Below are 16218 nucleotides of genomic sequence, written 5' to 3' on the forward strand. Positions count from 1 at the left end.
TACTGGGGTTGTTGAGGTTGTTGATAAGTGTACCCAGGATACGGTTGATACCGATAAACTGGCTGCTAGACAGCAGGACCAAATTGGTACTATCCCTGGTACTTCACGTTGTCCTACAGGCATCTGAACCGAAGTACTTAAACCAGGTTGTCCTACAGGCATCTGAACCGAAGTTTGAATCGTAGATCGAGACGGTGGTAAAGATGTCTGAGGAGTAGATACAGGAACAGTAGAAACCGGAGGTGTCGATACTCCATAAGTAGGTGGGGTAGATTGAACAGATGTAGCGGCAGTTGTAGCAGTTGTTTGAGGCGGAGTACGAGGTGTACTAGGCCCAGGCTGAGAAACTACCGAAGGTACAGAAGTTTGAATGTTAGACTAGACCGGTTGCTAGGATGTACCATAAACTAAGGGTTGTCCAGTTTGAGATGACAACTGTACACGTGCCTGCAACACCTGTTGGGTTTGCGATGGATCCCACACTATATTTATTACGGGGTACTGACCCATAACTGGTTGAGAATATTGAGGACCATAATCGGGTTGAGGGTAGTATTGATAATTGAAAGGTACATTTCCCGTTCCTTGAACAAATGTTTCACCTTGGGGTGGTTGGAAACCTTGGTTCGAGTACTAACCTTGGGGTTGATACCCTTGAGGCACATACTGATACTGGGGTTCACCTTGAGGTATAAATTGATACTGGGGTTGACCTTGGGGTACATATTGAGTCTGGGGTTGACCTTGAGGAACGTACTGTCCCATAGGTATGTATTGTCCTTGAGGTGTCCCCCAGATGCAAATTGTGTACCTTGAGGTTGCCCCCCAGGCGGTAACTGGCCACCTTGAGGCTGAGGATTAGGAATAGAACCTGACATCATAAGAATGTCTTCTACGCTCAACGGTTTATTACCATTGCTTCCAGTTAATAACCCTTGCTCAATGGGTTGAGGAGATGCTCCCAAAAAAGTACCAGGAAGAAACTGATACCCAGAGGGAACAGATGGACCGCCGTACAAAAAGGATTCGAGTGATTGAGTAAACATGGACGACTTTCCTGACATATTTACGGGAGTATAAAAACCTCTAGGTGTTGAGTGATAAGGAGCACGAGGTGGTGAAAAACTTAAGCCTGAGTTTTCTAAATAATTAGTCAAAGAAAGATACCAATAACTACTCCTAGGTGGACTGTAAAAAATTGATTCACGCTCCCTTAGTTCAATGACAGGTTGATTTTCAGGGATATGGATGCCTACTTCTTCTTCTTCTGGAGCAAGTTCTTCAATAGAAATAAGTCCAGAAGGAAGATCTTGAGTGATGACGCTTTCTACCCTAGGTGAACCAGGACCACTAAAAGTTGGAGAAACAAACCCCGATGTCGGAGTAGCAGCAAATTCACTTTCAAGCTCGGATATTTCGATTTCTTCACCTATATCACTAGTATATGAAAAACTACCAGTGATTTCGGAGACAGACACTGACTGTGGATTATATTCTGCTACTGGCATTTGAAAATCAGGATGTACTATCAAAGAAGATTCTCCTTCTTCCGGTGACCCAACTCTACTGTCTCTAGAGTTACGAGGACTTTTAAGCCTTCAAGTTGGCTCGGTACTTCCTCAGGAAGTTGGCCCCGAAGTCTACGGGACTTCCTCAGTAACTCAGCCACGTTTATAATCTCAGGAGACTGGCCCCGAAGTCTACGGGACTGTCTCGGTAATTTAGCCACAGTTAAAGGCTTTTAACTACTTCACACGAAAACAAAGTAAAATCTCAATGAAAAGCACCTAAGGTCTCTAAAGAACCAAACAAATTTGAATCACATGCCTAAAGAATTTAAGAGATCAAACACACACAAACAGTAACTTTTCGGACCGAAAACACTAGTTGGTGATGAAATCCAACGTTGCAGAGTTCAGTACAGAAATGGCAATTGGAACAGTTACCCCAGCAACCTGCTTAATGAATAGACTGGCACAAGTTCCTCCACTTAACCATCTCGAGTGAAGTGAACCCCCCAGAAAATCCAAGTGAGTCTAGCCGACGTCTGCTCCAGGTACAGTGGGATCTTCCCACCACTATCACCTCAGGAAGAGTCCTAAAGAATATGGCCACTAAGGTTACCAACTGAGACAAATACACCTGGGGGAATAGTCTACGATCCGATACGCATGCAAGGGCAGAGTAGCAAGCTCAATCCCCTTGAAGGTTCCTTGACATAATCCAAGGTTTACCAACAAGTGACCCTAGGCTCCTTGACAATGGTTAATCTGAGGTTTACCATTTTTAATACGTGAATATCTGGCGTCGTTCCCAATGAGGAAGTATTGATTCCCACACTGGTTCGGACACGATCTTGTGCTTCTCCTTTAAGAGGAGCTTTCCCAGAGCATAAATGCAACAATTGGATTTCTTCCCTACCACAAGATACAACTACTTGTTTGTTTTTACTGTCTTAGAGAGTTAATTACTCTCCTACTCCAAGGCACTAGCCTAAGCTAAGTTGGTGTATCAGAGACCTAGAAATAAAAATGTTACTAGGTGAATTTTACTTTAAGCGTTAATTTTAGTGGTTTTTTGTTTAAGTCCAAAGGTGCGGAGATGAAACTCGCGGTATGAAGACTCGACTCAAAATCACTAAAAATGCACCTAAGATGATCTAAACAATCTTTTTCTCTTCGATGAACTTCTAAAACTAAGAAAGAGTTTCAGAATGCAAATACTTTGTAACACAAATCTTTCTCAATTAAACAAATTAAAAGAAGAGCTTTTCCTTTCAAAGCACTCAAAACGAGACAACTAGTTATTTCACAAAAATTTCCCTTTTCATTTCAAAGCATTCAATCACTACAAAAAACAAAGTTTTTTTTTTTAAAAGATATTTTTTATATTTTGTAAATAAAACACTCAAAACTAATGGAAATGACTAACTTTGAGAGCTATAAACTATAAAAACCTATTTGAAGTCAAAGCCTACTAAAAGTCTTTTTTAAGGATGTTTTACTCAGCTAGATGCAAGCTAAGGACTAATTTATGCAGAATCACAAATTAGTCAAGAACAACCAATTTCGTTTTCTTTTTGAAAATGAAAATCCAAACTCTCAAATACGAGCTTTTCGAAGTTTTAAAATGAGAAAATACAAAGCGAACTCCTCAACAAGGGGAGATTTCATACATGGTCAGACTCATAAGAAAGCTGGTAGACACTAAGGTGATCTGAAGTCCCTACAGCCTCTAAGCTCAGAGCCACTACACAACCAAAATGAAAAACAAACCCAACAAGCAAAACTCCTAGGAAATTCACCTAAAACCCTAACACTAACGAAATCAATCCAAGGAAAGTTTTTGATAGAGTACATGTAGGTCTGGGCAATGGCTAAAACTTATAAACAAATTCTAAACTGATAAAAAAGAGAAAAATTTAAAATTTCTCAAAATTTTGACAGGGTGCGCAGGCAGCCTGTTTACACAGGTGCGTTTACGCTCTGTGCACAAAGCAAAAGCGTGTACAGGTATGCACTGTGCTTAACTCAGAGGGTGCGTACTTCTCCCAAAATTATGAAAAATAAAAACTAACTCAAGATTAGCTAAAAACACCCAATCCCACAATCATCAAGTCAAAAATAGAAACAAAAAATACAGTTTCTCAGGTCAAAGTATAAGCAAGGAAAACAATCAAGTCCCTAGTATGGTCGTCATTTTGCCACACGGAATAAGTCGATCTTGCGGGCAAGATAGACCTTCCTAGAATCTAAAGAAGACCTAATGACAAGCAAACCAATCAGACACTACCTTTCTCTAAATATGCTTTAATAAACAATAGCAAACAAGTGTTTTTAGGGCCTACCTTAGGTCCAACGCTAGCTTGTGGATGCCCTCGCTCCTTCGATCCAAATGAGCTCCTTTTCGCGGATCTGCAAGCACAAACAAGGCAAACAAATTAAATAGTAGCTGAAAAGCCGATTGCATAAAACATATTTAACATGAAAGTCAAGGAGTCCAAGAAACAAATAACATAAGATACTTGTTGAGAAAAATGAGTTTGATTCTATTAATTCAAAAGAAGAAGAACCTTACAACCTTTGCCTTGACGCTGTACAAGCTCCTCCCAGGGTCCAGCAAGAAGTCTCCTCTACTTTGACAAGTTTCACTCACTCCCCAATGAAACCAAAAAGGTATGTGATCAATCCTCTTTAGGCTTAACTAGGAAGTCTTGATTTCACCAGCATTTACCCTAAAAAATGTTCAGCTTCTAACCTCTCCAGCAACCAGCCCAATTCCTTTATTTAGAGTGCAATGGAGGGAAGTTACTAGGTCCTCCTTCAAAGGGATAAAGCCCTCCTTCAAAGGGATAGCTCCTCTCATAAAGGGATTAGCTCCTTCTCTTTTGGGATGCATGAACCACCTCAGAGCGACCAATCCACGTCAAAATTCCTTCTGGAAACCTCTAGAATTAACCTGAAGTGAGTTTTTTAAGATAAAACTTGCGCCTTTTGACTTTCACAGGGGTCCGCACCTACACCATTAGGGACAGAGCGGTCAGGTCCGCAGTTTTTGTACACAGAAGGTGCAGGACTGTAGGTGACCATGAGAGAAAGTGCGGGAACCAGAGTTACATTGATTTTTAATGTCTTTCTCTCATTTCCAAAGCTTGATTTGAAGAGTTGAGGTCTGAGACTTGCTTAGGAGGATAGTACAAGTAATGATAGACCCATACTGACTGCAAATAATCATGATGACGATATTTTTGTGTAACAGGCACACATGAATTAATCATTCAGCATATAAACTACATGATGGGCATTTAAAACAGTCTTTACCATGACTGACAGGTTAAACGACTATTCAATGAAGCAGTTAAGGGAAGATATTTTCTTTAGATTTCATCTGTGGCAAACTCTAACTATATTCCATTATCAACTGCCAATTGACGTAGCTCTTTTTCATTATCATATTGGTCTATAGAAGCATTTCTCTGTATCGCAGTTTTTCAGTCACTTGTGTAGAATTCCAATAAAACCAAAAATCTCAAGAAAATGTGAAAGAAATCCAAGAAGTCTGCAACAGAAGCTCCTCCAACAAAATATCTAGGACCATGTAAAAAGGGATTGATATCAGACACAACGTGTCTCGGATTGGGAAACACTAGCTGGGAGAGTATCTATAATTTGATTGAAGTAGAAGAACCTGAGGAGTTATCCGAAGAAGCCATAGCTGATTCAACTAATAAGTATGAAGGAACTCTCAAAATGTTGGCATGCTCCTTTCTTTACAGAATAGCAGCATGAGCTAAAGTTCTCCCATATACTGATGTCATGAGATGGGTGGTAGAGAAAATTCTAGTTACAAACAAAACCTTTTGCACAACTGACGGGAGGATATTTAGCTTGTTTCAGCCCGATGATCTAAGGAAAATGTATCACTTACCTAAGCCTAAGAACTGGTACAACAAAGCATTCTTAGAAGCTTTTGCGAAGGAAAAAGGTCAAAATTAGCCCCGATTAAGCAGTGGAAACACTTCCCTAAGAAGCACAGGCATGAATCAATGAGTAAATACTCCATAGACTCATTGGCTTCTCCTTACTGTTATACCGGAGCTATGATGTGTAGAATGTGGGGAATACATGACTCCGCTAAATTTACTATAGAAATGGTCCCTCTAATGGAGGCTGTAATCAATGGCTATTTAATGGATTGGGCTAATATTTTATCTAATAAACTAGCCACAACAATTCTAGAGTACAGGGAAAATGTATATCATACTAGTAGGACCATTCCCCCATTCTATTATAGTGCATTAATTATGGACACTATTTATTTTAATTCTAAATTTCCATTGCTCGGGTGGAGATGGACCCCCGCAGACCCCAAACCAATACATATCTATCATGAGCAGTTATGGAAGGCCAATTACAAAAACCACCTTTATAAAATCTGCAACGGTTTTATTTTGCCTATTTATTACTCTATTTTTGATAAGCCTACTCCTAGGATATCTCCAGAAGGAGAAACAGATTTGACAACAGTGGGCAGTTAGTTTTAGGAGGAAAAATTCACTTATATAAGGCTTTTGGTAGCAATACAAAACCCCATGTCCTTCCCCTATATGTGCTCGATAAACTGTTAGCTTGGGAATTGGCTTATTAGATAACAGTAGATGGGATATCCAAAACCCTTAAAAATTCCAAGAAATAGGTATGGCCTACATTCCCATTACGGTGTGGTATTTTCACTCTTCATGATTACAAGCACGCAGAGAAGGAGACAGATAAATTGCAAACACTAAAGCTTGCCACAAATCCTAATAGACAACATGCTCCCAGAAAGGTGGCCTATAATGTTCCTGGACCAAGCCAAACTTGCAAAATTTGACCATGAAGATGATGTCTTTGATGATCTATTTGCCTCATCTGAATCACTATTCCAAGTTAAAGCATTGGCTAAAATCAAATATCAAGATGAAAGACTGGAAGCGTTTAATAGGCTTAGAGAACAGAGGTTGCAAACTATGCCTGTAGACCTCTTAGTGATAGCTCCTACAGTCTAGTCATCTACTCAGACTCAACAAATAGTTACTGGTAAGACTTCTGATATCGAAAAGGTCTCCTTAAAGGTCTTTGAAAAGGAAAAGGAATAGGAACAGGAACAGGGACAAGGAAAATATAGTCAATTCAAAAATATAGATACTCAGATTGATCCCAATCTTCTTAAAGAATGGTAGTAGTTTGATTCCCTTATAACTAATACTAAGAATTTACAGGAGTTTAGTACACCTGAAGTGACAACTGGTCACAAGACAACAACTAAAACGGTTCCAACTAAAGGAACCAGTAGCCCACCGATCACTGAAAAAGATATGGAGATAATTCCAGAGAATCCATCTGACGAAATCATCCTACATGTAGAAGAAATACAACCTTTAGATGTCTTCTACAGCCCTAAGCATAGGGTTGTAGTAAAAAGACAAAGGAAAAGGAGAAATCTTGATCAACCCTGTCTTTTACCTACACAAATGGAGATGGCTAATGTGGTATGGAGAAAGGAAGTTAACCCTCATGAAGACCTCACAAAACTCTCTCAATATTTTAGGGCATACTCGACAGCTACTATGGATAAAGCATCGAAAGTTAGCAATTTACTCAAAGAAAAAGATCAAACAATTATTTCACTTGAGGCACAAGTATCCAAAAACCAGAAATGGATAGAGCAGCAATTAGCAGCGCAACAGTAACTAAATAACCGTTTAAACGAGCAATTGCTCAAGGAGAAGTAGAGGATAGACCAAAGTGCAATTCATAAACAAAAAGAGTTATCCTTAGCATTGGATAAGTTGAAGTCAACGAATGAACAATTGAGAAAAACAAAAGATGAGCAAATCACTCAACTCTCACAACAAATAGAAAAGTTCAATGGTTTTTCTCAAATAGTAGAGTTCAAATCCAAAGTGCTCCACATCAATAAAGCATTGATTAATCAATTAAATTTACTATGTCATAATATTTCTCTTATTGAGCCCCTCTGTGAAATTTCTGCATCAATGGTTGATAAATCAGTTGTAGCAAGACAGAATTTGTAGCAGGCCAATGAAACATTAACAGATTTCTTGCTTGGCAAGAAACCAAGGAGGGACAAGCTGCAAATCTGCCTAAAATTTTGGAATCACACAAGGAAATTATTTTCCTGGAATGGTAGTCTCAATTGATGAAAGCAGAGCGGGAAACTTCAAGATGTAGATCAACAACTGGTAATTTGATTGAATTAATCAATGACACACTTTATCTTTCTAATTTGATTTCAGAATGTATTACAGGTAAACTGCCATCAGCTAAAGCATTTTAACAAAAGTGCAAACAGGAATTAGAAAATAAGGAGAGATTAATCGCAGACATCCAATGTTTAACTTGGGACACCTTTTGGTTCTTCCTAGTTAAACCCCATACTTAAAACACAACAATAAAATGTTTAACTGATGCAATCGGTTACATGATTCCTGAAATTAATGATGCGAAGTATTGAACCCAACTACATTCGCATATGAGTCACCCTTCAGAATTGCAACCAATGCTCGCTATATGCCAGCTCAAGCCAAAGGATAATTAGTCGAAATAATGAATTGTTCTACCGACTGCAAGCATGTCTATTTCAAGGAGATTTTCATGATTTGGTTATACCACCTCACAACATTTTTATTTCATAGTTAGTTAGTTAGTAAGTATTTATAGACCCTTTCATGTATTTAGAAAGGGTCCTCAATTTTTGTATCAAAACTTGGATTGGGAGTTGCACTATTATGCTTCCGATATATATTTTTCTATGAAGATTAGGCCTATATTCTGAATTTTAATGAAGAATGCTTTGATAAGATATGCACTATTTCTTTTTGTGAGAGTATTTCTAAATTGAAAGACGGGATCTGAATGCGATTGATATCGGAGGGGATTCAAATTACATATGGTACTATTATCTATGTCTTTGTTCCATTCTTTTATATGAATTAACATTTATTCAATTATTGCTATCATTACATATATGTATGTCTTTTAACAATCGTCCTTTTACTTATCATTATTGAATGTTTAAGGAATGTTATTCTTTGAATCATATTTATGTCAATGATATACGAAGAAAAGTGTAATAATGTTTTAATTATTACTTTGTTCAGCTACTTGAACAAAGTAATTACCATATGAATGAATGTCTTTATTTATAAGTAGATTCATCTATATGCCTATTTATGGATAAAGATCATCAAAAGTTGCACTAAAGTGCAAGTTTCCCGAGATAGATTAGTTGTTTATAATTTTGCATTATAGAATAACTCATCCATCATTATCATTAGATAACACAAGATCAATCACTTATCCATCCTATTTACAAACCATTCCGAAACTGGTCCCATTATATCCAGTCGGACTTCCACACCAAATGGAAAAGGAGCTGCCTTTAAGGTCCAGACCGGGTGGTTTTCCCCGATGTGGATGCAATGATTTTAGAGGCATCAACAGGACTGTATCTACAAGAATGAAGGTTTAATTGACACAACGTTAGTTTAAGAGGATAAAGCTAACAAGTATAATCTGGTTCACAAATACTCTCTAAAGTGATAGATAGAAAATGACTTAACTTTACAATATTAGGAAATGGTTTGGTTAATATTAATATTAATATCAATATATTCTATTATCATAATGATGATGATGGTTAATGTCCACTAAGACCAAATTGGTCTAACGAACCTATGATTTTCTTAGTTCTTAACTGTTTGGTTTCTCGTCTTTCTTGGTGAGATTGGTAGTGTAGCTTTCTTTTTTTTCTCTACTGTCTTCCAACTTCCTTTATCTCGCATCTCCTTCATCTCTTCTGGTTCTTACGGCATTGGTGTCTTAGATTCATGACCTATTGTGTTTTTCCTTTTGAAGATAGTCGGAGAAGATGCTTAGTCTAGGAGATCTGCTTTGTTGTTCAATGAATATTTATTTTGTGTGGTATTCGAATCCTCATAACTGTTGCTACTTGAGGGGTTGTCGATTTCACTTTTTTGCTGTTGGGTGCGGCTTTGCCCCTACTTGTCGTAAGAGTTGTTTCTTTCTTGCTCGATTTCTTGTGATTAAGAGTTTTCTTGAGAGTATTCTTCCTTGATGATAGTGTAATGTTCTTTTTGTGCTCCTTCCCACCATGTAGATCTGTGGTGATTCTTTCTAATAGAATTTTTCTAGGATGCTTTTGGGCAATTTTTGCCTATATGGCATGTCTCAAAGTAGGATCGACATCTGAAGAGGACACTTTCATAATCGAGTTTCTGGTTCCACATATAGTCTTTACTTAGGTTTATTTCATGTCAGAATCTGGTGCTGAAGTCTGTTTCTACACAGATGTGTGCATAGCTAGTTGTTGCATATTCCTCTATTTCTAGGAACCTGTAGTAAAATTTCCCAATTTCGTTTCGAATGGCTTTTAGCAAAGAGAAATTCCGAAGATGCAAGGGTAGGTTTGGCAATCTCACCCAAACTGGTGTTGAGGTTATGACTATCGTTGAGAGATCAAATGATGGGTTCCATGGCTTCATGAGTAGACTTGAGTTTTCCCAAAACCAAGGGCCAAAATCTAGAATACATTGTCTGCATTCAGGGTTTTCAAAATATACTAGAAAGAAACCCCTAGCACAGCGGTAAATATTAATTTCATCAAAAATGACAGGCTTCCATACCACCGAGATCCAACTGTGGAGAGTTGTTAGCCATGGCCAAAAACCACTGAACCAGCAAATTAGGGCACTTTTAGAAAACTTCAAAGCCTCATCAAGTGGGGCTTGGACCACCTGAACAGTGATGATATGGGTAGGAGCTTACCCCCCAAAGGTTGATGGAACTGAGCGAGCAACTATCTTCACGAAGCTGGGAGTGATATGCAGCCCTGCGAAAGAATGTGAACATGTATGTATGTATATATATATATACACATACTGGAATTGATATTCAAATATTTTTTTTAGTTTTGTATTGAAATAATTTTAAAATATTATAATGCTTACATATTTTTCGATATTTAAAATTGAAAATATAAGAATTTTCCTTTTATTTCTAATGAATTTATTTTTCTTTGGATTTGATATAAAATTATGTAATTTTATATCGATATCAAAATATTTTATTTGTGGTTGAGAGTGAAGAAAATTTATTCTCTTTTATATTGGGTAGTCATCATAAAAACTTATTGACCTAACACACTAACATTATTAGAAATATGAAAACATGTAAATTCATAATTATTTTTTACTATAACTAATTTAGTATTTTTATTTAGAAAATATTTTATTTTTAATCTTAAAAGATATACCTAGCAACTTTAGATTGAACATAGAAGAAATTACACCTCCCTTATACTAAGTTATAGCATATGGTTTGCAACATAATAAAAAGAGATATAATTAAATTTTGATCTTATATTTTTATAAAAAAATTGTTCTACATTAAAATTATCATATTTATAAATAATATAAAAATACAATGCATTATATAACTATAACATTAAAATTATTGGTACTTCTAAGCTCAAGGAAAAAATGTGGTGTGAGAAAGATTTAGCACCTAAATGAAAATTAAGATATTATAAGGAGGTCATCAACCACACCTAGAAGATCAAAAGTATCTCTCTGTTTTAACTAGCTCAAAGAAGAAAATTAATATAGCCAAGATAAGAATGAAGTCTCATGAGCTCCATAGTGAAGAAGAAAATTAATATAGTCAAGATTAGAATGAACTGTCATGAGCTCCATAGTGAAACAGGTCGTTGGGCAGTTCCTAAAACACCATGGATGGAAACGTTTTGCCATTTCTCTGAGAATATGAACATCGAGGATGAAAGTCACTTCCTCTTACAGTGCCCTGTGTACAACATTAGATATCAGTTTCAAAATCTTTATTGCAATACTAATACTAACCTTCCTAGCCTTTTACGTTGTCAAAATTACAGTGAGCTCGGGAAACTTCTCTCCAAGATTTTTGAGCATAAGAATAAAATCTTAAATCAAACTAAATAATTCGTTTATTTAGGTCCGATAGACCAAAGTTTGATCTCACTAGACCTTAACCACCATCATCATTATCATCATAAAATATACAAAATCACAGTTTTATTTTTCAAAAGTGAAGAATTTTATCAATAAAACTTAATAAAAAATGACCTAAGATTTAAAATAAGCTATTAATATATTAATAAATATAAAATTTTTATAAGCACAAACAAATTAAAATTAATGGAATTTGATTAAATAATAATAATAATAAATATTTCAATAATGAATAATATTATTGATTCCAAACCTTGATAGCCTTAAAACAAAAATGCCACCGAATCCAATTGTGTTAACAAAATTTAATTTCTTATTTTAAACGAAAACATAATGAAGTCACAATATTAGTTTATGATATTTATTAACTTACTATTATTCTATTTCCATACTATATATTACTAATAATTATTTATTATATGATGTTTATTATCATTTATGGAATCTAAATTTTTTATTATTATTTTTAATTTTTATCTCATAATTTTATATTAATCTAATTTATATGGTAACCTCTGGAGCATATATTTGGGTTTGATGTGGCATCTATTGTTTTTAAGTTTTTTTTTTATTTTTTTAAAGACATTTTTTTAATTTCCTTTTTTAGAAATCCATTTCCTCCTGCATATGACAATCTTTTAATTGTTTTTCCCAAATAAGGTATATATTAGCAAAGATCAGTTATCATATTCATATGAGAAAATAAATATATAGTTTTATAAACAAAAAAAAATTCCATAAAATATTTATTTCTGGTTATTTAAATTTTGATTTATTGGAAAATTTGTTTTTAAATTAATTTTTATGTTATTTAATGATATTTATATAGCTTTTAAAAATTAGATTTATTGTATATTTGAAAGACATAACATCTATATATATATATTGATTGTATAATCTTTTTCTTTTCTAAATTTATTATCTTGCTATTTATTTGTTTAAATCATTTTAAAGTAATATTTTCCCTTTATCATTTAGAGTGACTATAATTTTCAACCAAGTTATTTATTTGCTTCACTATATATAATTTATATTGGCACTTTCTACTACCTTGTACTTATTCGAGCTACTTTCAACTTTTTATTATTTTTTTTAATATAATTCCTTAGTATTTTGATTGAATGTAACTTTTTCTCTTTTTTATTTAATTGAACTTTTACATTATTTATATTATCCATCATTTACTTAATATATTAATATATAAATTTCCATCGCTCAAATTTCAAATAATAATATAATTATAATTAATTTCTTTATCAATTAAGAATAAATTAAACTTAAAATCTTCAAAAATATAATTATGTTTGATTAATTTATCTTATAACTAATTAAATACAAATACAAAGTACAAATTTACCTTTATAATGAAATAGGTTTTAATTTATTCATATTTGTGTACATATTTTGAATTTTCTTAAAATATGTTGTGTTACATCCTTCTAGTAGTCAATCCTATTTGTAATTTGTAGCGTTTGGTCTCCCACTTGCACTATATCAAAAGGATATTTACATAACTACTTGCATGTTTGCATGGCCTTAGGGATATTTACATAACCACTTGCATGTTTGCATGGCCTTCTTTTTTGTACATATCATGATCGATGCTCATAGTTGTACATAATGTAATATTATATATTAATAAAAATTACATTTTTTTCCCGTACGAAAAGATCTACTTGCGCCTCGACGTTGATCTCCAACACTGAAGTTCTAATGGACCCAACGTATGTATCTACGAGAGTGAAGCTGCAATGAACCCAACGTTAGTTTAAGAGGACAAAGTGAACAAGAAGTATAATTTGGTTCATAAAGTCTCCTCGAAAGTCATAGATAGAAAGTGGCTTGGCTTTACAACCATTCTAAACTTATGGTTTGATAAATCATAAAACAGTGGGCGGTCCCCATATTGTCATGGAAGACTACCCCACATTCTCAGGATTCCAACGCTCTCACAGCTAGGAACACACGCAAAGTTACCTCAATAGGCGGCCTACTTGTGGACAGAAACAATATATTCCTTCCCTCCTGTAGTCATTCCTTCGCTCGTCTAGTCGTAGTCGTAGTGTCACAAGGGTATCAACTACAATAGCCAGACTGCCCAAATAACTCCATTTTAGTAGGAAGAGGGTTACATACAAAGTGGAATACTATTTATGGTGAGGAAAGAGTTCACAGGGATTGAAGGAACAGGTGAGGACAGGGGACGACACACATAGGCCCCGCTTTTCTTGAAGTCATAGACCGGTAGATGTGGAGGCCAGCTAGGAGCATATCACCGCCTTAACTTCAACGCACAAGACACTAACATTATATTCTTCGCGAAGGCATCAAAAACATTATTGTATTGTTTCACCGACATAAATTAGCCGTAGTCTAAGAGCCATCCGTCCAACTGGCGGATAAGTCAAAACTACCCTATACTTCAACAACTAAACTCGTAACACACAACGAACCAGACTGATGATACGGTAACTATCAAAATCAGTTGAAAATTACACGTGACCAGATCCACATGCGATGCAGCCCGTGGAAAAAATATCCAATATACGAAAGAGATGAGCACCTTATCCTGAACCAGCAAAGCTGGTCCCACGATCCTTCCCTTTTGGGGGCTCACACTTTTCTTCCTCTGTAATTTCCCCTTTCCGTCCCCGTTCCCCTGCTCCCTCGAATTCATTTAAATTGCGCTTTCCTTCCCCTTTGTTACGGCACTTGTTCTATCATCCACTCGTTTTCTTGTCTGTCTGCATTCCTTCCTGAGTTTCAGTTTCAGTGATTTCTCTTCAGGATTGTTATGATTATTAGTCTCTGCAGAGTCCACCTACTGTGTAACATTTATATTTTTCTTTAACCTAAGTTTCTCTCTAAAGTCTAATTCGACCTTTTGGGGTATTTGCATTTGAGATTACTCGTGTTTAATTTGCATTGATATTATGATTGGTAAGGGAAGTGAATTTCTGATGTCAGAGGCAGAGCAGCGGAAAAAAGCATCTGCAAAATGGCAGAGTGTTAAGTTGGTGCTTATGACTAGTACAGTCATTATAGCCTCCATCCCCGTCGCTTTACTTCCCTTAGCCATCCGTCGGGTCCAGCCCACTGCAGAATTTGTTTTCCTGGTTGTTGCTCCCGGGGTTTGGAATTCTGTGTGCACTTGGATCACGGCCCCTTGCTTGTACGTTCTTCTCAATATTGTTCTTGTCACTCTAGCTTTCATATCCCGAGCTCCTCCCCCAACCTCCAATGACGATCCACCTAATAATTCCGGCATAATCTATAGATTGAGTGCTGAGGTTGAGAGTATTGAGACTAGATCTGATGCCCATATTGACCACAACAATATTATTGTTGAGTCTAAATTAGCTGATCCAGTGGAGAAAAAGTTGAGCCCGGCTGCATCTCAGGATCAAGCTCAAAAGCCAGCTGCTGCTCTGATAGTGGAAGGAAGAAGCAGAAGTTTCAAAGATTTGAAGGCCACTCTGATGCCTGCTCCTGCTTTATATAAGAAGGAATCAAGCTTGAGAAGATCTACGCTCAAGCTTTCCAATCTTTCCAAAGAGTCTCGCGAGAGCAGGGAGATGACAATTACTGAGCCGTGCATTCCGGCGGCGCCGAAAAAATCCGCTCCTTCATTGGTTGTGTTCGAGATTTCCACTGATCATGTCGAAGACTATTATACGTATCAGGCGCAGCTTCATGTGGGTGATGAAGTAGCAAAGGTCGAAGGTGATGAAGAGACTAAAATTTCACATTGCGAGGAGGGGATGCCATTGAGCTCCGACGAACTATACGTGAAGGCTGAATCATTTATAGGAAATTTCTACCGCCAGTTGAAGATGCAGAGAGAGGACTCTTGGAATCGGCTCTGCGGTATCTACAAACGGAGCACCTAGCAGCACGAACTATTTGCCTGTAATTTACTTCCGCCGAGAAATTGATTGTCAATTGAAAAACTAGGCATATATGAATTTTTACAATTCTTGGCATCCGATAAAATCGTCTGCAATATTTGTTTGTTAGGCCATACTAAAGGTAGACATCTCCTTGTTCATTGGTGGATTGTTTTTCAAGTTCACCCCGCAAGGAGACTAGGATGATACGATATCAGATTTCTGAATACCATTTTACTGTATACAGCAGTCATACAACCATGCATGTGTAACCACAGATAGCACATGGTGTAGCCGTTCCAATTATGCAATTAGTGATATGTTAGGTGCCAATTATTGTTAGTATATAGACGGTTCACCAGTCATACAACCATGCATGTGTAAGCACAGATAAGACATGGTTTAGCCGTTCCCATTATCAATTAATGATATGTTAGGTGCCAATGTTAATGATATGTTCTGTGTTGATTATGGCTAGTTTTGTGTCCATATAACTTATATGGTTGATAATAACAGGATATTCATTCAAAATCTTTATGTATGATTTGTAGGGTTGAAAATTTATAATACTACAATAACAATCAAGATAACAAAGAGTAAAAAATAGAAATCTTCATTTTTTTCATTAAATCTTTTAGAGAACTTGCATTATTAAATTTAAACCATATATACATAATTTTTTTATTAAAAAATAAAAATACAAAACTCTATATTAAAATACCAGGCCTATTAACTTAATTAAAATTGGCTTCTCTAATTCCA

At 36.0% G+C, this 16218-nt stretch overlaps 1 protein-coding gene across 1 annotated transcript; it reads left to right on the forward strand.

The window, feature by feature from the left end:
• Positions 1–14264: 14264 nt before the first annotated feature.
• On the forward strand, positions 14265–15924 carry LOC149168908 (uncharacterized). The gene has a single exon (XM_089426986.1). It carries the CDS (start codon positions 14503–14505, stop codon positions 15457–15459), a length of 957 nt encoding a protein of 318 aa, XP_089283112.1. The 5' UTR covers positions 14265–14502; the 3' UTR covers positions 15460–15924.
• Positions 15925–16218: the final 294 nt, after the last annotated feature.

This window comes from Pinus tabuliformis, chromosome 4_2 (assembly GCF_031772625.1).
Source record: "Pinus tabuliformis cultivar Carrire ecotype Pingquan chromosome 4_2, CPIR1, whole genome shotgun sequence".
NCBI lineage: Eukaryota > Viridiplantae > Streptophyta > Pinopsida > Pinales > Pinaceae > Pinus > Pinus tabuliformis.

Bases quoted from the DNA above. Each gene is read 5' to 3' on its own strand.
- LOC149168908 (XM_089426986.1), top strand. From the start codon at position 14,503: ATGATTGGTAAGGGAAGTGAATTTCTGATGTCAGAGGCAGAGCAGCGG.